This window comes from Galleria mellonella, unplaced genomic scaffold, assembly GCF_026898425.1.
Source record: "Galleria mellonella isolate WM207_F2 unplaced genomic scaffold, CSIRO_AGI_GalMel_v1 utg33, whole genome shotgun sequence".
Taxonomy (NCBI): Eukaryota; Metazoa; Arthropoda; class Insecta; order Lepidoptera; family Pyralidae; genus Galleria; species Galleria mellonella.
The window spans coordinates 7,270,519-7,294,189 of record NW_026442079.1 but is presented as its reverse complement, the minus strand read 5'-3'; the positions used below and the strand labels follow the sequence as shown (position 1 = coordinate 7,294,189).

Below are 23,671 nucleotides of genomic sequence, written 5' to 3'. Positions count from 1 at the left end.
TTATATCAATTTACATATAGTCCTATTATACTTATATTTTGTCAAGCATGATAAAAATAATGCATTAAGGAATAAAGTGCATTCACAGTTTTTATAAAAATATATAGCTGAATAAATACATTAATTACATATTATGTCTAAAAACAATATATAATTAATAATTACGATTTACTACTACTAATAATCAGAATCAATCAACACGTCAAATTATTATAATAATTGTTTTATGTTAACTACCATTTAATTAGATATTGGCCCTTGTGACATTAATAAATGTAATTTATATAATACAGTTTATTGTATACAGTGATAACGAATGTCATAATAAGACTTAATAATATTATTATACATTGTGTACATAGAAATGTAACAATTGTGATATAAGTTTTGAATTGTGACTGGCAGCAGATTTGTAATTATTTCGTTATCTTTATTAATTAATACAAAGAGATGAAATTATTCTAAATATAAAAAATAATGACTGATAATGAAGCTACACAAATTATGGAAAATAAAATTTAATTCCCTACAATGATATAATTCCATTCATTATGTGTATACAGCATTCCAGGATATTTAAACTTAAGAAGTACTTCTTAGACAGTGATGTATTTTCTGTTATCTTTAAGGACCTGTGCCAACGAGGGACTACCTTCAGATGTTTAGAAAAGATTTGAATTGTACCATAAATATTGATTTTCGCGAACAACAAGTTCCTTATCTATACATCTTTACAGTAGTTATATGTAGAACGGAGCGAAATATTGAACCCTATACCCCTAGTAAATCCTTCCGCTTAGAAAATAATATTATTAAAATTTATTTAAATTTACACACATAAAAAAAAATAGTTGCATCGTCACCTTACCTTTTTAAGTTTGTTGAAAAATATTATTTTATTTTAACATAATTTTTGTATATTTATTTAACACAGGACTTATGATAATGATTTTTAATGGGAATGTACTTTTTGAATATAATTTAAGAAACGAACTTTACGCTCAGTTCTGATCTGGGTGTTCTGGGTTGTATCCTTATATATTCATCGCTTGGATAACACAGGATATCCCAGCATGAGGGTCAGGCGATTGGTGATTGTATATACTTATTTACTTTCGAAGCTTCGGAAATAAACTTTTGGGATAGTTATGTAAAAACATAAAATACAATTATATAAGTTTCCGAAAATTTTTACTAATTATTTTAAATAATGTATATTTCTTTATTGTTTTTACGTTTTGAAGTTACTAATTTCTAAATTTCATATTCATCTTTAATGTCTTTTTATTAAAATTAAAAATACCTAAAAAATCAATGTTAAATCGAGCATAAAAAAAGCTATTTGTACAAATTTCTTGAGATGTTCATATCATATGGTCTTTCACTTTTCTGCATAACTAGCTTCAGTTAAAACTTCAACTAAAACAAGTTGTTTCATAACTTTTTTAAATAAAAAGTAAGCATTCTAAAAACATATTAAGATTAATATTTGAAGCAGAATAAAATGCGACAAAAACGTGACCATTGCTTACTGTCATCGTACTCCAATCGGTAATTTGCATTTATAATGTTGTAAGAAAGCTGGTTAAAAAGAACCTTCATGATAGATCAGCTATGAGGTATAGGGCGAATGTAAAATTGAAGGGGCGGGGGCGGGGCGAGTTACTGAGACTGACTCTTGAAATACAGTTGACCGCAATGACGGCTAACTCGTAAACGAGCACTGAATGATAAAATGCAATGTAATGGAAATAGCAACAGTACATTGCTATGTATATAGTCATCTGATAATATTATGCGTATGTCTGAGGTCGAAGCCAAGAGTTTCTTTATGGATAAGGAAAGTGTAAAAAGCAAGTGCCCATCCTATGAGGGACCCGACGACATACTTATAACTACGTACATAAAAATTAGATAACTTAATACAATAAGTATACAAAGTGAATTCGAAACCATTTACATACATTTAGAGGAGTGCCCTACTAGATGCACCGTGCTTGATACACTAGGAGTGTATGCAAAAATTAAAATATTACAATGGGTCGTCTTACGACCTATTTGTTTAGGAGAAATTGTCTGTTTTACAGATAAATAACTCTCTTATAAAGTTGCTAACGATTTCAACTTCAATTAGTGTGCATCATATAAGCTATGAGTATCATAAAATAATATTATCCATAATGACTGCCATATCGTTGTAATTTACTGCGGATAATACAGAAGAACTGCACCTATCTACTTTACGTAGTACTGGTATTGTGTACCTATGTAGCATCACGCTACAGACACGGAATCCACAACCTTTATGAATATTTGTGCTAACAATGTTTATAATACTAATTAAATCGTATCTAAGAAATGAGCAATATTTAAAGTAAAATACACTTACAAATTCCAATTAGTTACGAGAAGATTAATAAAATATTTGTTAAAGAGCTTAAAACATTTGCAGAACGATTTATTTTAGTGCATATTTACATTGTAATAAAATGTACATGATACCGTATTTTCATCTTAGATGATTTTCGAATAGATTATAATAAAAAATTAATACATACATATGTGTTTTAGTGTGTATTTTTAGGGGTTTTGTTATGTATGCCCAGCGTAAATATATATACTTTTTTGTCCTTAAAAAATAAGATTTGAAAAGATAAGGAAGTGAGTTCATTATATTATAAACGCTATAAATATTTTTAAATTAAATAATAAGCGAAGCAACATTGTGATTTTATGTCGCAGGATATAATTCTTATATTCCTTTTCAATTTTGAAGACTACATTCGTGTACATTTCATACCAATATTAGGTTATCTTTTTACAACCTAAACTACTAAAGGCCTCAACTTTTAAAGCAAACGAGAAGTTAAATATATCAATTTTGTAACAACTTGGCTTCAATTTCGAATATAGACAATAATTAGTTTTAACGGCGGAAAACATTTTATACCTCTTTATAGAAATGATCTAAAATTCTATATAGAGTTTTAAAAGTGCGCATAAAATTATTTATTTGTTGGTTAGCAAAAAAATTAATCGAACCGTATTTACTAGTAATTAACCATGAACATTAGGTAAGGGAGCCAGTGTGGAGGTGTAGTCTACCTGACAGGATAAACTGCTAGCAAATCAGGTACTTACACTAATAACTCCAGTACTAACATTCCCTAGCTGTCTGTTCTCAGAGCTCAGTTTAGGACACCCTTAAAGGGTGGAGATGAAGCAACCTAGATACAACGAGCGCAGAGTAATAAACTATAACAACTATAAAAAAAAATATGTCGATGAGGACGTCTGGACGGAATAATGCAGTAGGCGGACATGTTTTATAGCGATAATCCAAAGATGTCAGCGACAATTTTAATCAAATTTATAAGTATGTAATTGCTCAATTTATAAATAGTAAAAAATAATATATTTACTTTATCATCTAGCAAAGCCTATATAGGAGCTATTTCGGTATTATAAGATGCAGGGTTTACGTCACAGTGGCATGTCACAGAAAAATAAACCAGTCGAACTACTGCAAGATTTGACCTACTGTGGTCTACAAACATCACACACGGGATTAATACTTTAAGCATGCACTTACAATTTACACGATTACAAGATTGAAGTCAGTATATAAGTATGACATTTTTTTTTTAATATTATTAAATGAAAAATACAATTATTGATGAAGAAAATAACTTTTACTTTCCGCCGTTAAACAGTTCGTTCTACGATGTCACCATAATAATTTCATCTTCTTACTCTAACGTGTTTCTATATGGGATGCGGAGAAAGAGAGGGCTGCACCCGACAGAGTGACGTCAATAGTTTATTAAAAAATAAAGAAAAAAATATTACGGTGACATTTATTAATGTATTCATATACATACTATACACGAATACAAGCACCTAAATTATCCATGATAATTAACGTATTAAACGATTAAACGAATCTCATGTATTAACTATGTCAGTCGAATGGTAAGAATAACTCTAATTATTCATATTAATAGCGTACTAATATCCAAATTTTTCATTAATAGATATTCCGAAGGAAAAATACTTTCTAATAGCTATTTAGAAACAAAGTCTAAAAATATTACAATTTATTCGCGAACAAATGGGATTACTTTGTAATACTAATTAATATGTAGTGTCGCGAGATGTTTGCTTTATATATATTCTATGAACTCATTATTTTAACATTACGATCAGCTAATTAGAGCCACATTAAATCACCCTGAAGCCAGTAGATATCACAACTATCTAACACAAAGATGATCAAAGTACAAGCCAAAATCCATTGACAATATTAAAACTGAACAACTATCCTAGAGGAGAATGGTTGAGAATTAGTTTATTCTAAATTGATGTAATCGAATTGGGATTCAATGGAAACTATATTTCATAGATGTAAAATATAATCAAATTTATATCTTGGCGTGATTTCGATTTGATCCCCAAAGGATTCCGTCGGAACTCAACATGCAAGACTAAGTTAGAGCTTAATATGACGATATGAGAAATATCTAATTGATAAGTGACGCACCAAAACGTTTGATAATAATTTTGAAATTAAATAGATAATTTTGGAATTGACTTTACGATCGAATTAAAGTTTCACCTAGAGACAACAAATTAATGTTACAATTACACAATTTGACGCAATTATATGATTTCGGTTTAACTTAAAATCGATTTCGTCAAAAGTTTGTCTGTATGTTTTGTTTGTCACCTGAATGTTTTATGCGAATGGCAAAAAATATTTTTTTTTTAACGAAATTAGTAATTTATTAATAAGATTGACATAAAAGTTATAGCATACAGTAAGATAATTCATACAAACACCTTTTTATTCTATATATTCATTACACACTTATGTAGATGAATATAGATTGATTTGCAAAGATATGCAAATGGATGTATTCCCACAGTTTTGCTCAGCGGAATAAAGATAAGATTTTGTATTTCTCTAAGATACAGGACATGGTCTATCTACGTACTAAAACTCATTCAATATCGTTCAGCCATTAATCATATTTAAGTATTATCTATGTTTTAGTACATTTCAATGTTATTATTTCTCCATTATGGCTATAGTAGGATTTCAACCTATGTTCTTTAGGAAAGTTGTTCAGTTGTACAAATATTATACTTACCTAGCTATTCGGCTTGTTATATATATCCTAGCGTTATACGCTTTATATGAACACCTAAAGATAGAATAACATCTAATAATTTCCATTTAATTTCACAAACTATTCACGAATCCTTGACTTCTAATCTACCGAACATCCTAATTGATATCCTAATTCTTGCATAAAGTTGTCGTAGAAACTTAGAGGCCGACCTAATTATGAATCAATGTCACCAATTAAAATTTTTGTAAAACTTATTTCAATATGAGACAACCCGACATTTAATGTTGCTTTATGAACCCTTCTACAAATCAACTATGCTTTAACACTGATATCTCTATGTACTACATTTCAGGGAAATAAGATAATAAGAAAGTTGACATCAGAACTTCATTGGCAATACGCTACTGAATGGATGTTACGAGAACAACTACTATCAAATAAATATTTATAGAAAGTTCATAAACATATGTACATTTTTAGTACTGGGTCGAATATTTAAATACAATTTTACATAAATGTATTATTGAGTATGATCTAATCGCCGCCATATTTTTTTCTCGGAATAAAAAGTGTATCACTCGGTTGGTAAAGTTTTACTTTCGAATATTGATCTGAAATAGTATCTGTGTAGTAAAAATATTTTTTGCTCCCCTGTGGTATAATCCACTATTTAATAGTTGTGTTAGGATTATGTGCAGAGTATAACTTAAATAAATAAGACATTCTTATTTAAAAAAATATGTAATATCGTTTATACATTATATTTTAATTGTAAGAATAACCGGATTGATTTTCGTGTATATTTTTGACAATATTTGGACCATGATTAATGATATTGGTTGTTCTTAAAACTAAACGCTTTTTTCCGTCAAAAATACTAGTAAATCCATACGGTTTCTGTTCTTACAATTAGAACATTGGGGTCGATATTGAGGCGCGATTTCTCTATACTTATCTTTTAACCTAACATTTAAATTTGATAAGTTCGCGATATTACTGTTTTGTGGACCATCACAAACTAAAAATATAATAATATTGATTTAATCTGCTCGTATTAGAAAATTAGTTCACATTAGTCCTTACAATAAAGAATTCACTGTGATATCAAATTCAAATTTGAACTTCAGAGATTGGTTTAGAGAAATGACTCTATTTTTATTTTTGCAGTGTCCATTCGTATTATACGAATTTACTGTATTTCATTATACATTGCAAAACTTGGTACAAACGTTTTATATTGATGATATTATTTTTTTATGATCACAGTGTGTTTATACCAAGGACTATACAATACTGTGATAGATGTATACAACATGTTTTGAATGGTAAAGATGCTGATATGAATGTGGTGACATCGCATGAATATACTGCAACGCTCCCATGATACCCCTTATCGGTTGCTAATTCTAAGGACCAAAGTCAGTTTTCTGCTCCCAGTAATTTCAGTAACTGCATTAAATTAATTAATTAATCCAATCGGAACATGATGTATAAATACGGGAGACACTCAAGCGACGAGACGAGAGAGTTTTGGGCTCTATCACAAAACTCTATTTAGTTTTTAAGTTGTCACCGCAAAATGATTATTTATTTACAGTATACTGTGCACACAATACTTTATATAATTATGCTGTAGAAAGGCTTAAAGATTTAAAGAAATATGTGAAATTTAATTAATATGGCAGAGCATCTCATTGTGATGTTTCAAGTATATACCTAATGCTAAAATAATAATAAAAAAAGATAAAACAATTGTAATCAAGTTGTCTGCAAACTTCTTACAACAATACAAAACATCAACAGACGTATTCAGAAATAATCTTATTTATACAGTAATAAAAAAATTTCAGTAGTTCATTACACAATATACTCAATTTTTAAATAGAGAGCATTTGAATGTATAAATTTGAAATCATATGAAAGCATGCAGGATAATATTTAAAATTTATGGAAGCTTAGTCAGATGTCAACTAATAATATATAAATAACTAAAAATATATAAATAGAAAAAAATATATACAAATGGTGCTAAGTTGATACTGAAATTTATCAAAAGCACAAAAATTTTTTGATAACAATGTGTGCATAAAAGGATATATGTTTATGTGATAATAAAATGGTGATTAAACAGTTTTTTATTTTACTTTAGGAATAAACTACATATTGTAAATGATCTGGAAACTAGTTTCAAGTTTCCAATTTGAAGTGATCATTATAAACAATTGTGTATAAAATTAGATGGTAAAATCATTGTCATACATGATTTTAATGTGCCCCAACCTGATATTATAATAATCGTAAAAAACTAGAGAATGTCTATGTTTAATAACAAAGAATTAATAAATTAAAGTATTCAAACTCTGATATTGATAAATCAATAAGTTGACCAATTTATTAAAAAAGTATATTTATATATACTGTGTTACAAAATGTGTGTGCTGTTAAACTGAGTATTGATAAATAAATGTTCTCTGTTAGAGTTACAGTAATTTTACTTACAACATAATTTTATTGTATTACACAATCTTTTGGACTAATTGGTACGGATTTATGTTACGGTAGCGACGGCGCACTATTGTAATACTGGCTGAACTAATTTGAATACATTATAAGAGCCAGCATGCACGGGTGAGTTGTTTCTGACAAGTCATCAGTCTTTACGATTATAATAAAAATTAAAAACTAAGACGAAAATATATTTTTAATTTTTACACTCCAATTGTATCTTAAGTAAAACTATAATTGGTTCTTTAGTGTGTGTTACTCACATAGTAAATATATAAATAGATATTTTATTTAATATTTAGTTTCAAATGTAAATATTTTTGTTGTAGTTATTTTAAATTTACTTTGTCCAATAATAAGTTACTTATATTATTTTACATAAATATACACGTAATCTGCATATAAAAGCATCTCTTAATTATATTACAGAGAAGGATAAAAAGTAGAGTGTAACGATATAAAAAAAATCTTAGACGAAATAAATTCTAAAATAGAGTCCAGTGGTGGATAAATTGGTTAATGTATATCGTAATAAACTGTATATTTATTTTTGAATTTCGAACTGGACAGTAGATTCATAGAAAATTATTTTTTTAAAATATGTCCCGGGGGCGTATGGTATGTGTTCCGGCTATAGAATAGGCTACTCCTTTCTTTTCTAGACTAAGAAGGGCAAGAGATGGGCACCAGCGTCCCTCTTAGAGCGTCCTTCTGCAGTTAAAACCTAACTAAATAAAGTTTAACTGCAGTTGCCAACCCGCTAGCCAAGCTTGGTAACTACTCGCAAATTCTCCATTTATAGGGGGGGGGGGTACGTTCGGCAATGCACAGTTAACGGCTGATTGATAATGTAACCACAAAATTCTGAGCAAATATAAAAACAAAATGGTCCACGAATACGATGAACGGATAAGAGAATTATTTACTTTCAACGATTGACCGCCTATGCCGGCTCACTAAGTGCTCTTCCACGGTATGTTTAAAGTATCTGAGGTTATAGATGAAGGAAACATACACGGGATACACGATTCCAAAATTTTATGTCACGATTCACGTAAGAGTTGGCAAACTTAGTTGTACACAGAGGCGATCAATCGTATATGGATGAAGTCAATGGCCCATTCTCGCTGTGGAGTATCGGAAAGGGGAGGGTGAAATAAGGGAGAAGTCATGGAATAAGCGGTAGAAGATATTGAGGGAGTAACTTAGGCCGAACAAGCCTGTTAAGACGGGACACAACTCGGGTGCACAATGCCTAAAGTGAAACGAAACACAACGGGCACAGAGACCCGTTGCTTGAAGCCAGATTTAGACACGGACTGTGGTACGTGGTTGTCCACTTTTCAGAGAAGCATGTCACGTCTCGTCACATCATGTTTGGAGCGCTGCCACAAGTTACGAATTGCAGTTAAGCTTTTGATGTTTTGAGAGGAACGCTGCTGATCATCCCTCGACCGTTAAGTTTCCTTAGTCGCCTCTTACGACAACCATTGGAAAAGAAGAGGTGGCCTATTCTATGGCGGGACTAAAATATTAACCGAAAAATAAATATAATAATTATTCAGAGATGCTTATAATTAAGTTCACTTCAAGTAAAAAAATATATTTATTTATTTATTACATTTATTGTTCAAGAAGCTATATTAGAATATTTTGCTTTACTCTCGATGTGAAAATATATACTATTGTCATATCATAACATGAGCGTGATTATGTAGACTCACGTGGGCTGGATAGGACTGATGATATTATTACAGCGACAAATGTCACCCGTGCACGCTCAACTCTCGTGTACAACGAATTATTTTGTATTAGTCTCTCTAGCGGATATCGGGGAACGGCACAAATCTATAGCGTGTCGCTATCCCAACTGATACCTGACGCACGTCAAGAAGTCCCGGGGGCGCAGGTCGAACACTTGGTCTTCTAATTCCTGTTCCACATCGTCCTCGCATTGCATGTGTGTTTGTGACGGGGTGCTGATTCTGGTGGGGGTGGGGGATTCGTCCAGGGTGATGTTGGGGCTGGGTGACTCGCTTCGCTCCCGGCTGTCGGCCGAGCTCCGGGAGCGAGACTTGTCCTGTCATGTGTCCTCTTTCCTGATGTTTAGTATGGCCGCTCTGCACATCGGACACTCTCTCAGTTGTGACGTGCACAGCGAACAGAACCCTCTGGAACATTTATTTTACATGTTTTAGTTACCACTACTTGTTAAACATAATTTGTGGATGAAAATGGAATGGTAAATCTGTGCTATTGGTTTATGCTAATGGAGCACCAGTGAAGGATAATAGGTGAGAATAAATAATGCCAGTTGACATACCGTTACTAATTTTAAAAGGAATTAACTATAGAGGGAAGTATGAATCGACAGATAATTTATACCGTGTCAGATATCTAATTAGATGTTTTACTTATATTAATACTTATTTTACTGATAAAGGACATTCATATGACAATTGATTGATGATAAGAATTGGAGTTTAAAACTATTAGGTCCTCTCTCAGTTTCATCTACATCCAGTCTGTAATTTCTTTATTATATATACTATTTAAAAATGATCAATATTTAAGAACATTGGCGTTAACAAATCCATTAATTAAATTCATTAACAGAAAAACATACCTATGTCCACATGGTATCAACACACAGCATGCGGTATCATCGAAACAAAGTGTGCATGAGTCTTCTTTCACGCTAGAACATCTGAGTTGCTCTAAATATATCCTTCTTGGGACAACCTGCACAAAAAATTGCGTTTTAGTGATTTTTAAATTAAGTGCACTTTTGATTAGCTGTATCGTTATCATTGTTAAGTCTTAAATAAGTAACAAACAGTTTTCAGTTGTCGAGCAACATTCATTGTTGCTTTGTTGTATTTCAGATTATAAGATAAAAAACAAGTTTTATAGGTATTAGATATAATTTATTTGATTTGATAATGGCAGAAGCTGTACTGTGGATATTAGATAATTCATAGACATATTAAATATTAAATACATTACAAGACAATGTTAAGATAAATGCAAACAGTTATATTAATGAACACAAATATTTGTATTATGCGAGAATTGAAGCCACGACTACCGAAGGGATTTTCTAGTGCCAGAACAATTTACAATGGATGAATGGTAAGAGTTTAATGAAAATCAACTCATACCTTTTTCTGTTCATCAGTGAGATGTCCATGGTCGTTGAAAGACGAGAACGGTCTGTCTGTGGGCGGATATTTGAATGGCTCGTTGCCGAAGTTAAATCTACACTGTTGGAATGCCATGAAGCTTGCTGCCGCGAAGAAGCCCAATCTGACGAATGAAGTAAAATAATTGTAATTTTATTTAGATTAAGTAATCTATTTAACTCATGATCATGGTTGGTGCAATTTGGACTTATATAAAAGATTGTATTAATTCGTATTACATTTAAACCATTATATTAATATTATAAAGATGAAAGGTTTGTTTGTAATGGATACACTCAAAAATTACTTAACTGATTTTTAAAAATTTTCACCTATAGAAAAATACTTATAATAGCACGTAATATTGATTTTCAAAGATTCCTAGTAATAGCTAGTAAACGATAAACGCAAAAGTATATAAGATAAAATTATTATTACTAAATTCCCACCTTTAAGTTAGACTTACAAATACATATGTAAGGCTAATTAAAAAGTGGGAATATTTATTAATGCAATATGAATGTTTTGATTCTTGGCACTAACTGGTCTACTAATCAATATTTAAATTATATTTTTTTACGCAATTTAGAATGGAGAACAAGCTAACGACCTACCTGATGGAAAATTGTAACCGACACCTATAGACATGAACAGTACTATGGATATAACATACTGCGTTGCCCATGATACTCTTCATGCGTTGCCATTCCTGAGGACTAAGGTGTTACACCTCTATAACCTATAATTTCACTGCCATCCTTCAAACCGAAACACAGCCATGATAACACAACTGCTCTACGGTAGAAACATGAATGGGACAGAGATTTGGGCACCTTTTTGGCAAACGAATTTTGTACAAAGTATCTGTTTGATATTTCTATATCTATGTAAAGATATAGGCTATTTTTTATCTTAGTCAATCAATATAGGTGATACAGGTATACCAGACAAATTCGCAAGTAACTAGTTATATATTTTGAAAGTTGGTAAGGTTTTTTTTTTAAACAAGATTTCTCTTATTATTATTTATTTAATTTTATCCTATTTAAATACATAGGATTAAAGCCCATTATTACAAGATTGTATATTAAGTATGTCAATGTAGAAGTAAATACAGATTATAATTGGTTCTGATGAGACATAATTTCTACAATAGAATTTCTAAGTCTTACCTAGTTGTCTCAAAGATTTCTTTACATGGCTGGATCCGTAATCCATTAATTGAGAATATAACTTCTTTGGAGTTCATATCTATCAGGCAGCCGAGGACGTCGCCAGGCCTCCACGCGGGCACCTCGGCTACTGCGGATGGCCTCGCCTTGTACCACACTAGTTTACGGCAACCGTCGTACGACAATGAATAAAGATCATCGCCGATGCCGTATCCTTCCTATTTTTATATAAAAAATATATTTAATATGTATGATACAGAAAATTATTAAAAATATTGTAAAAAAAAAATATTTATCAGAGGAAGGCAAAAGTCGTCTACACCTCACTCGTGTTTCTGCCAGAAATAATTATCACAGAATAATACACTGTGACGATCGTGGTATGTCTCAGGCATTGCCATTCCTGACGACTACAGTGCTATATGTTCGTACCCTATACTATTACAGCGATATCTTATACTTCAAACTAAAGCACAAGTTGTTTTACAGCAAAATCACAGCCAGTGGAACAGAGATTTTCATGGAAATTGATCTTTAAGAAATTAAAGGTTTACTTTAAAATATGTTAATAGATGAAAATATAATCAAAGATTGTATAATAATTAGGTCAAAATAGCTATTTGACATTAATCATAATGCAATTTATTTCATATATCCATCCAATAGAGTTCAATAAGAATTATTAGCTGAACTATGAACATGATATATGAACTTACATGATTGAGGAAATGGCTATTCTTGGTCGCCCATCCGATCTGCATAACACCGGGCGTGATTATCACCGATTCGTAGTACCAACAGCCGTCGTCCACTTGGAATGTGCACCGGACGCTTTCGAACGAGTTCGAGTCGCACCTCGCCTCCAGACCATTGCATGATATCTTGAGATATTCGCTCACGTCGTGCGAATTCAGTATAACATTTATTCCGGTCATGTCAACTAGTTCGTATGACAATTTTCTATCGTCTATTATAACTGTAATATTTTTGTTTAATAAATTATTAAATATTTAAAAATAAATTACACCGCGTCATGGTTCTAAAATAACAGATTTTATGCTAAGTATACTAGACAACAAATAGCTATATTTAAATGCTTTTCTTAAATGTATTGAATTTATTAATGTAAAACATAAATAAAATAAATACTACTGGACATATTAAACAGAGAATCTGGTCCTAAACAAAGCAGAGCCTTTGCTATGGGTGTACTCAATAACCAGTAGCAATACTTATTTTTTTGTAAATACACATTATACATAGAAAACTTTCATATCAAAGCACAAAAATACTCATGAATACTAATATTTATATTGTGCGGGGATCGAACCCGTGACTATCGAAGTTGAGGTCATATTTGAAACCGCTACATCACTATGGTAATTTTATATATATTTGGTTATCAACAAGTAGCTTTTATAAAATTTAAGCAAGTAGTTCAGCAGTGACACGTGCAGTTTTGCATATATACGAGGTCTGTCCGGAAAGTTCGTATAAAAGTGTTCTGGAATGCGAGAAAGAGGAGTGGGGAGGCCAGGTAAGCGCAGGACCCCTTCCTTATGTCCCTAACAATGCTTCAGTTCTGGTCTGACCGCCGTGCGGTGCGAACTGGCTTGTCACGCCATCTGTGAAGTTACCTCTTAACGAAACCCCGTCGGCATGGAGCCCGCTTCCGTTGAAGAGCAGCGCGTCGTAATCAAGTTTCTCTCGAAACTCGGCAAGAATGGCCGTGAAAGCAAAGAGTGGAAGACATTTTGTTGATTGTTTTTTTCGATGTTCGGGGGATTGTCCATCAAGAATTCGTCCCTCCAGGCCAGACAGTTGATGGAAAATTCTACGTCGATGTGCTCAGACGCCTCAAAGCTCGTGTGGCACGAGTTCGTCCAGAATTGGCGCGAGAGGGGCGTTGGATTCTTCACCACGACAATGCCCCTGCCCACACCTCTCTTGTTGTCCGTGAGTTTTTGAGTAAAAATTCCATTACGGTGACCGAACACCCCCCCTATTCGCCGGATTTGGCCCCGTGTGACTTCTTCTTGTTCCCAAAAACCAAATTGGTACTTCGGGGGCGGCATTTGGGGGACATAAATGAGATAAAAAAAGCTACGACGGGGCAGCTGAGAAACCTACAACCAGAGGACTTTCAAGGAGCCTTCTCACAGTGGAAACGGCGTTGGCACAAGTGCATTATGTCACAGGGGGAGTACTTTGAAGGGGATAAAATTGATTTACCTGAATAATTGTAAAATAAAATTTTTAAAAACTTTTATACGTACTTTCCGGACAAACCTCGTATTGTAGTGTTGTCTATGTCTATCAATATCCATTTTCAAAACCCATAGACAAGAAAATTAGATGCCAAGTTTTAGCTCGATTGATTTACTAATAAAATACTTGTTGTAATTTAATTATTAATCAGTGAGTAATTGAATTTTGCTTACAACTAAATTTATAATTTAATTGTTCATTACAATATCTCGCTGTAAGAAGATATCTGGTTAGCATAATCATATTTGTTTACTTGGTTTTCTACTGTCTACAAGTATATATGATTATTAACACAGTTTATTATTTAGAATTTTAAAATTATATTATTATAATCTTAAGCTTTTTCCTTTTATTGTAGTTAGAGACGAAAGGTATTTAACATTGTTTCTGATATTTTTTCTAATAATAAGGTTTATTGATATATCTTCGAAGCTGAGTATTTTGATTCATGGGAACTATAATGAGACAAATGAATTTGGATGAAGAAAAATACATACATTTCACTTGATTCATAAGTGATTAGGTTCGCTAGATAAGCAAATGATTTATATATAGATACGATACGATTTACACCACCGCAAACATGGAAAAGAACAAGATGCCCAATGTTATGTCTCGTTTTATCTTATGTACACAGTAAACATATGTACAAATAGATTTGTTTGCTACTTGCCTAGTGTCTGGCGAGAAGGTAGATTTATATAACAAATATTGAAACAATTTACTTACATAAGTTATCTAACGCCCATTTAGCACAGAACCCAACCTGCCTCCACATATGGTCCTCGTTATTCGCCAGGCGCTCCAGCACCAATAAAGGATTCTCTGGTTCACGTTCAAGCCGACTTTTTATTGTTAATTTATTTTCAGTAGTGTGCGCGAATTTCTCCAAAGCAATCAGCGCAAACAGAACAATGCAAGCATCACGTTTCGTTATCTGGCAAAGAAATGAGTATAGGTATTTATTAATTCCTATAGATAAATACAGAAGTTTATTTTTTCCATTAGTCATTTTATTGTCACTTCGTACTTATTAATGATTAATAACTTTTGCAGTTAATAATATAAAGTAATATCAGAGCTAAGATAATTTAGTTTAAAAGTATACTTTGTAGACATATATTTTGTAAACATTTAAATTCCAATTTCAATTTAAATTTAGTCTCGGCATAGAATGACCACCCCTTCCTTTCCCGTGGGTGTCGTAAGAGCGAGGAATGGCCAGCAGCATCTCTCGTAAAACATCTCTAAAGTCTAATTGCGGCTACTAATCCGTCTGCCAAACGTGGCAACTACTGGCAAAACCCCCGAATGAGAGGCTTATGTTTGGCAGCGGACAGTTAAAAGCTAATTATGATATATATAAGATAAATAAAATTTGTTACCTAGTCACGCGTAAATGGCTGAACAAATTTGAATGTTTGGTACATGTAACTTATTATATGCATTATGTATTTTATAAATATTCTGTGTATACATCTATTTTGCGCGCAATAAAGAGTTCGTTATGTTATAAACTGATGTGCATGGCACAAAGCAACGGGGAATAGCTAGTATAAAAATACATACCAGGAATGTTAGTAGGTAGTCAAGCGTGTTCTCTGTAAGCACAGCAATGCTGTTGGGTCCCGCGAGTTTCTCTGCTATGCAGCCGAGTACCACACAGATGTTCCTCTCGACTCGAACATTCAACTCGCCAGTGTTGGCACGGTCAGACGACAGCCCGAATAACTGAGTCACCTGTAGTGATAACATTAATTTATGACAATTGTTTCCACTTCCAAAGGCGGCGTGTAGACATGAGACGACATATGAACTTAATATTTAAGAAAGCCTGAAGATAATCACATAATTAGTATTATTATATTATTTTGGCCTCTTAGAAAACCTACGGGAAAGGAAGGGGTGGTCCATTCTATGCTGTGTAACTCCGGCATAGAATGGACATAATTAGTAAGAGTATCATTATTTAAATCTATTCACCATTGGTGTATAGCTGTTTAAAACATTGCTTTGATTTCACACAATACAAACATGTGTTATACATTATAAATATGTATATGTGTACTGGGAAATTTCTAAAGCTAGATTCACACTATACTGAAGTTCACGATTGGTCTCAGCCTGTAAAATATTATTATTAATTACTTCGAGATGATTATGACTAGAATGGAACGCTTTTGGAAATTAACGGTTACTTATAGATATTTTATTTGGTTTGGTCATTTGGAGAGGATGGATGAAAGAAGAATTACGAAAGAGATTTATCGAGCAAGAATGAATGGAGATGTCGGTAGGGGCCGCCCTAGACGGACGTATGTCGACCAAATAGGTGACGTGCTGAAGAAGGGCCAAATTAAAAGTACCCGTAACCGGCGAGCGTGTATAAAAAGATTGATGAATGTGGAAGAAGCGAAAGAGGTTTGTTTGAATTGAAGCATTTGGCGTTCCATTGTTTCTGCCTACCCTAATGGGAGACAGGCGTGACAGATATGTATGTATGTATGTATTTTATTAGATCAAGATTGAACCATGACTGACATTATAAATATTCTATTTCATATTGGATTAAATTTAATTGAGGAGACGTGAAACATCAGTTGTTTTTGGGAGTACGAAAAAAGTATTTGGTAAAATCACATGTTATTTATGAATAAAATCTATTATAACGTTACATGAAGCCGTTCCGGGAAAGTGAACAGGAAATTACAAAAAGGAATGAGAAATCCTACATCTGAAACCATAAACAAGGAAACTATGCAATAAATAGATTACAAGCATATTCCGCTGTCTATAGAATACATATCTGTATCTATTAATTTCTCAAATGATTGATCAATTATCCTATTATAAACATGAAATATTACAAAAATGATTGGATGTAAATTATAGAAATTTAGTTCACAGGTAAGTTATATCGCTATATCTCTCTATGAGAATGGCTGAGATGATGATGAAGATGGTGATTATGATAATACACTCTATACATAAATTTAGTTAAGCAACGCGGCAGGAAACAGCTAGTAGTAATAAGTTTACGCCAGGGATATTTTATATATCGATTCATGTGAGCAAAGCAGTAGAAAACAATAAGCAGTAGCTAAATTTAAGAATTTGTTTTTTCTCAGGTATTAATATTTCATGAAATGATATTAATTCATGAATTTCTTTATTTTAATTCTCATGGAAAAATCTACAAATGTAATATTTTTTTACATACTGCACTTTTGCTATTAAAATAATTTTTATGAAAACATAAATAACTATGAAAATATAAGATGTTAGAGATAAGAGAACAGCGGCATGACTTTTGTTATGATCGACAAGCGATCAAATTAAAATAAGATCGAATAGACGTCAAATATAACATCTATTTAAAAGGATTTTGATTTTATTCCAAATAAAAAACATTTTAATATTTACTTACCCTTATAACTGACTCTTTGGACGGCAGAGGGCAGTCGTCAAATAAAATCGTGATGGCAGAAGGGCCGAACGGATCTTCCAAGGGAATCACATTGACCATGGACGACACCACTTGGATCCACCCGTCTTCTTTGTCAGCTATCACGTGGAGCTTCACCAATGAAACAGGAGACTCTTCATCACTGAAATCATAGTTTACTTTTAGTTATTTTTCGTTGTTGGTAAAATGAAATTAGTGTCAATGTTTACATATAATATTATTTTTTTTTATAAAAATTACATATTTATCTCACAAGTGGTTCCCCCGATTCAGCCCGCGTGACCGGTATACATTAAGAGCGTTCATAACGAAGTATGGCAAAGCCGCAATTATCTGTCAATTTTCAAAAACAATTGAATGTTTTTCAATGTTTCTGATTCATTTATGCAAATAATACAAAAGCCTCTTTGAGGGCAAAGCAATAAACTGAACTGTGACCATTTTGTATTATTGTGTCACACTCATGAAATGAAGAATTACGTTAATTCTTTTATGTATTTATCTGTTTTTTTTTATATGTATTCTATTATTTCTTTTTTGCCTTACGTATATATTTTTTTATATATTATATCTATTTACAGTCAAAAACATAATATTAGTAAGGATATATTAATAGTCTCCCAATGTGTCAATGTATGAATATGCAGTATGAATGCTCTTAACTGATCAGGATAATAAGTGGTCTATATCCTCCTCCAATCAAAACACTAAAATCTTAGATTATACTAAAATGGATACCAAATTTCATAACAATCAATAAAACCGTTAAGGCGCTAAGAGATATTTATAATTATAATATTAGTAAAGACTATTGAGGATTCAAGAATTTAATTTCTTTTATTATTAACATAAATTATTGTTTTCTTTGGTTCAAGTAACTACCACCTAGTGTTCTTGACTGACGACGAATAAAAAGTATTCTATACTAGCTGTATTCCACAGTATTGCCCGCGTGAATCGGTAGATAAGGTATCCTATGTACTCAATTAGGCGTAACCTTGTATCTAATTCCATTAAAATCCGTTCAGTAGTTTTTGCGTGAAAGAGTAATATATCTCTGTATTAATATATTATTATATTATAAATGTAAAAGTGAGTCTGTCTGTTACCTCTTAGTGCTTATCGGTTTAATCAATTTCTATGAAATTTGGTATACCCATATTGTAAAGAATGGAGATGAATAAACGGACGAAGGCGCAGGTAAAACTTATATATACTTTAATATATATCAATATGGCCTAAATATGTCCTAAATGGTCCTTAGAATAGACAAGTTATGGGAAATATAAGAAAATCATTGTACTATTACTAGCGTCCTTAATAACTTGACCTACTACATTATATAATTTAATTGTACAATTAAGGTCATGGTGCAATATATTAGCCAAGCAATAAATTGCAAGATAATAGATAATACACAGGATATTGGTAAAGTACGCACATTTAAATTATCCACATTTTGGATTAGCATTCGCAAATACATAGCTTCATTATTAATACATTGCATGCACGCATACATCTTAGAATAACACTAAATAATAGAAGGCTGAGAGTACTTATTTTACAAAATAACTGTGCTTGCTACTTCAATCGCAAAGCACTCGACGTATAACGATATTTCCATTTACACTATGTTGTATTTTTTTATAAACATGGCTATTCAATTAACAAGAACTTGTAACACGTGAAATGTATTACATGATTCCACATAATAAAAGGATCAAACTGTATTGACCGATTTTGACAAAAAAAATACACTATTTTGTAAAGAATCGAGACACAATAAGTATAATACACATATTGATTTGAAGTGGCAAAGAAAGAGGGATGCCATGGGGTATTATTAATTAAATATCTATATTTATAAACGACGTTTATCACCTTCTAATCGATTCTTTATTAGAGAATGATAACGGTCGTCGTGCTTACAATTCTTAGATTAGTATTAAATGCAAATGTGCACGTTCCAGTTTGTATGTATGAATACTGCGTGTTCATATCCTTACACAGAATACGTTATCAGTTTATATCGCGTGTGCATCTTTTGTATCAATGATGAAATGCAAACTCAATGCACGGGAAGAGAGCAACTACTTAAACTGATAAGTAACATAGTAACGAGCAAATAGAATATTGCCTTATAAATGGGTGATAGAATAATTAAATATGACTGTTTAAAAATGTTTGTAATTATCAATGTTAATAATTACAGTATAATTGAATTAAATTTATTTTTATTCTTAAATACATACATACATATATATCTGTCACGTCTATCTCCCATTAGGATAGGCAGAAACAATGCAAAGCCAAATGAATTGATTCTAATTAATTTATAATTTACTGTGTTTCAGATTTAAAGTAGGGATCTGGTAGTGAATTTACGGGATTCGAAGGTATATCGTAGTCCTCAGGAATGGCAATGCAAGCATGTTGCTGTTCATGTCTACAGGCAACAGACTTTCCATTAGGTTGTCCGTCAGCTTGTTTGATGTTATTGTATATAAATGTCCTTATGATGTTATTATAGTGACAAAATGTAACAAAACACCACTTCTATTATCTATCAATGATCACTTCTATTATTTTATTATTTCAGCCGTTGACTGATCGCTACTGGACATAAGCTTTTCCCATAAGGATCGTTTTGTCAGTAGTTGCCATGCTTGGCAGGCGGGTTGTCAACCACAGACGCTCCCCTCCCTTAGTTGCCTCTTACGACACCCACGGGATAAGAAGGGATGACCCATTGTATACCGAGACACACATGGCAGTTTTTTACAGCACTACTATTATTTACCTTAGGACTATATGATATTACAGGATTTTACCATCAGGTTATAATAGGGCAGCAAAATGTATGCAAATGTATGGAGACATTTAGTTTTCTGCAATGGTATCGTGACCCAGTAGAGAAAACAGAAAGCGTTTCCATATATTTGCATATCTTTTGTTCTTTTATTATATCGCGACGATAAAATTAACAGTAAGGCAGGACGACATCGTGTCACTTACCCATTGTGAGCAAACCAGCTAGACATAGCTATAGGGTCCCGTGATAACGCTATTTGCTTGTTTTGTTAATATTTTAGTTTCCTAATAATTAGGTCTTTCAATTTTGCAGACAAAAACAATAATAAAAACAAAAATAACAATAATATTGTAAATGGCAATGACATCAACATTCGCATTAACAGCATAAAAATCTAAACTAATATTATAAAAAATAAAGATTTGATTTTAAGTTTGTAGTGGATAAACTCAAGAAATAATGAACCGATTCTAATAATTCTTATATCCATAGAAAGTTACATTGTCAGTGAGTAACATTGGCTGTATTATACTTAAAAAAACAATTCGATGCCGGGGCGGATTGCTAGTATAAACAAACATAAAACTTTGTATGATTGTGTATTTTATCGGAAGGAAACTACGCAGTTTGGCGTATTAATTTCTTCCTTTCCCCTTAATAATTTACAAAACATGTAGCTATTTTGGTTTCAAGTTCCCGAGATTTCATTATTTATAAGCGAGTGGAGGAGTTGGAAATTATAAATAATTCCCAACCATACCACTCCTTTATAACTCGCGAACAATGTTATGGACAGAATAAAAGTAAGCGTACAAACAGACTGATCGATTTTTAAGAATTAGTACAGTAGGTACATACGAATTATTTTAAAACATATAAGGCGCTGGCGCTTAGAAAAAAAAAAACTCGCCCGGAGCAGAATACAAGTATTTATTTGCATAATGCTGTAAATTGTTATTCTCCGATCAGTCGCAACGCTGTTCAAAGGTCCATAATTTTGTTTGTTTCAAATCTATATACTGGTTAAGTATAATTTTATGTAGTTAACCAAATTGCCATTGTATTAACAGCATTTGAACATGTCCTCTCTACAAGCGAAAAAATATTAACATATTATTATCACACCGGCCAGGCGACTTCGGTCCAGGTATCTTCTTATAGCGCTAGTAGTATGAATCCGAACGAAAGACTTTTAATACTTGGAATGGTAAACAATCTAATGCTCTACCTGATTAAAAATGGTGTCGCTGTTAACTATACTCATGATTGTGAATATAAAAAAATATAATGTGACAGCCATGGTATTCATATATTGCCATAGGATGGCAGATATGGTTATGGGTATGGTAGATTAGGCTTTATTAACAAATCTACAGGACTAGAGGTTTTAAAATAAAAACTATAAAAAGAGGTATTAAAATGGCTCTATAACTAGTAATGTTACATTAGAATAATAGTTTTTAAACATGAGCAGTAAGAAGAAAATATATGTCCTTACTTGTCAACAAATGAAGCTATCAACTTGAGCATCTCTAGGACTAGCTGATCCACAATGATGGAGTCAACAACTTTTGGCATGCGCACCCTCGGCTCCACTGAAGCCAGGGACGCCGCAGCTGTTGCTGCGGTTGGTGCATACGCCCCTCCTTCATGTGGTGCCTTGTCTTTGCACCAACACAGGCCCATTACCTATGAATAATGATGTTTATATAAGAATAACATTTAATTACATAAAGGTTATTATGTACATATAAAATTATTTCTTATATACTTATCTAAATACTTACATTATTTACAAATTTTAAAAAATACAAACCTACCAATATCTCTTACAGGAGACAAAGAAAATATCCTAATTCAGAATTTGTTGCAAATTTAATAAAACCAAAAATATATATACTCTACTACTCTCGATATACTGAAGTGTAAATTATTTTTTATTTGTAATATATTTTCATACAGGGAAAGACTTATTTATGTAACTTAAAAGAAAATAAGAAAAAAAATCTACAACAATTTTAAGAAATGTTAAAAGCAAAGTGCTTACAAAATATATGTTAGTAAAACAATAAGTAAAACATTCCAATACTATAAAATAAAAACAATTTATTGTTACCTTTTTAATTAAGTTTTAGAATCTATAGTCTAAATGTTTTTATTTTGTTTATTTCTTTTTCATTATCATATTAATTTATTATTAAAATTATTTATTTTTAATAAATCATGTTTAAAGCACACTATTGATTTTAATTCTCAAATACAGAATTCAATAAAAATCAATTTGAATCCTTCAAACTATAAAACCAAATCCATTTTAAATGTAAAAAAATTAAATAAGTATGTCTTATCCTTAAATAAAATCTCTCTTGCCTATATACAACAAATTGTAAGGAATAATACATACACAAACACATACAAAAAGTACAATTAATTTTGGAAAGTATTACTTTTTAAAATTGGTTTAAATTTTTTGTTAAGTCCTAATTAAGTGGATCAATTGATAGCTCTGTACAGATTACTAAAATAATTGGAGATTTATTTTAATTGTGCCTGTTCCTTTTTGGTTTTTATTTTTATATAATCAAGAATAACAAACTAGCCAAATATCTATTTGATGGAAAGTGGTTCGTCGCCTCAGATATAAACAGCAAAAGACTTTTTGAAATAATGCCCTTCATGATGCAACCAAAGCTAATGCTCGAATATTATCTCATATTAATTCATGTAAATATGAATATAAAAAAAATAGTTGATTGAAAGTGTTTTCGAATAAATTCTTTAATAAGTTATCAGTATCAATTAATATCATTTCAGCAATACACATGCAAAAAAATTGCCATCTGTTTAGTCTGAATCATAATACTAGTTTCACTTACCGTAACTTATAATTCATTTCTTCTAATTAATGTGAATCCTTGTAGGCCAGTTATGTGTTCACAAACGTTTCTAATAAAAGAAAATATAATATAAACAAAATATTAAAGAGGTCTTGCGAATAACTTTATTTTTGTAAACAGTCATGAATACCTAAGAGTGAAATGTCAATTGCTCCCAGCCAGCCGTCCGTCAACCCGTCATATATAGTTAGTTTTTTTTATTAATGTCTATGGCACAAGCAGATTGCGTTTAGTTTA

At 31.8% G+C, this 23,671-nt stretch overlaps 1 protein-coding gene across 1 annotated transcript; it reads right to left on the bottom strand.

Annotated features, from left to right (window-relative positions):
- Nucleotides 1–3,829: 3,829 nt before the first annotated feature.
- LOC113519595 (RING finger and SPRY domain-containing protein 1-like) lies at nt 3,830–23,615 on the bottom strand. The gene is made up of 11 exons (XM_026904714.3): nt 23,565–23,615; nt 23,414–23,483; nt 22,036–22,226; nt 17,687–17,867; nt 15,829–15,999; nt 14,989–15,196; nt 12,708–12,967; nt 11,992–12,209; nt 10,799–10,943; nt 10,264–10,379; nt 3,830–9,808 (listed from the first exon to the last, which is right to left on the bottom strand). The coding sequence occupies exons 3-11, from the start codon at nt 22,221–22,223 to the stop codon at nt 9,721–9,723; spliced, it is 1,575 nt and encodes a 524-aa protein (XP_026760515.1). The 5' UTR covers nt 22,224–22,226; nt 23,414–23,483; nt 23,565–23,615; the 3' UTR covers nt 3,830–9,720.
- Nucleotides 23,616–23,671: the final 56 nt, after the last annotated feature.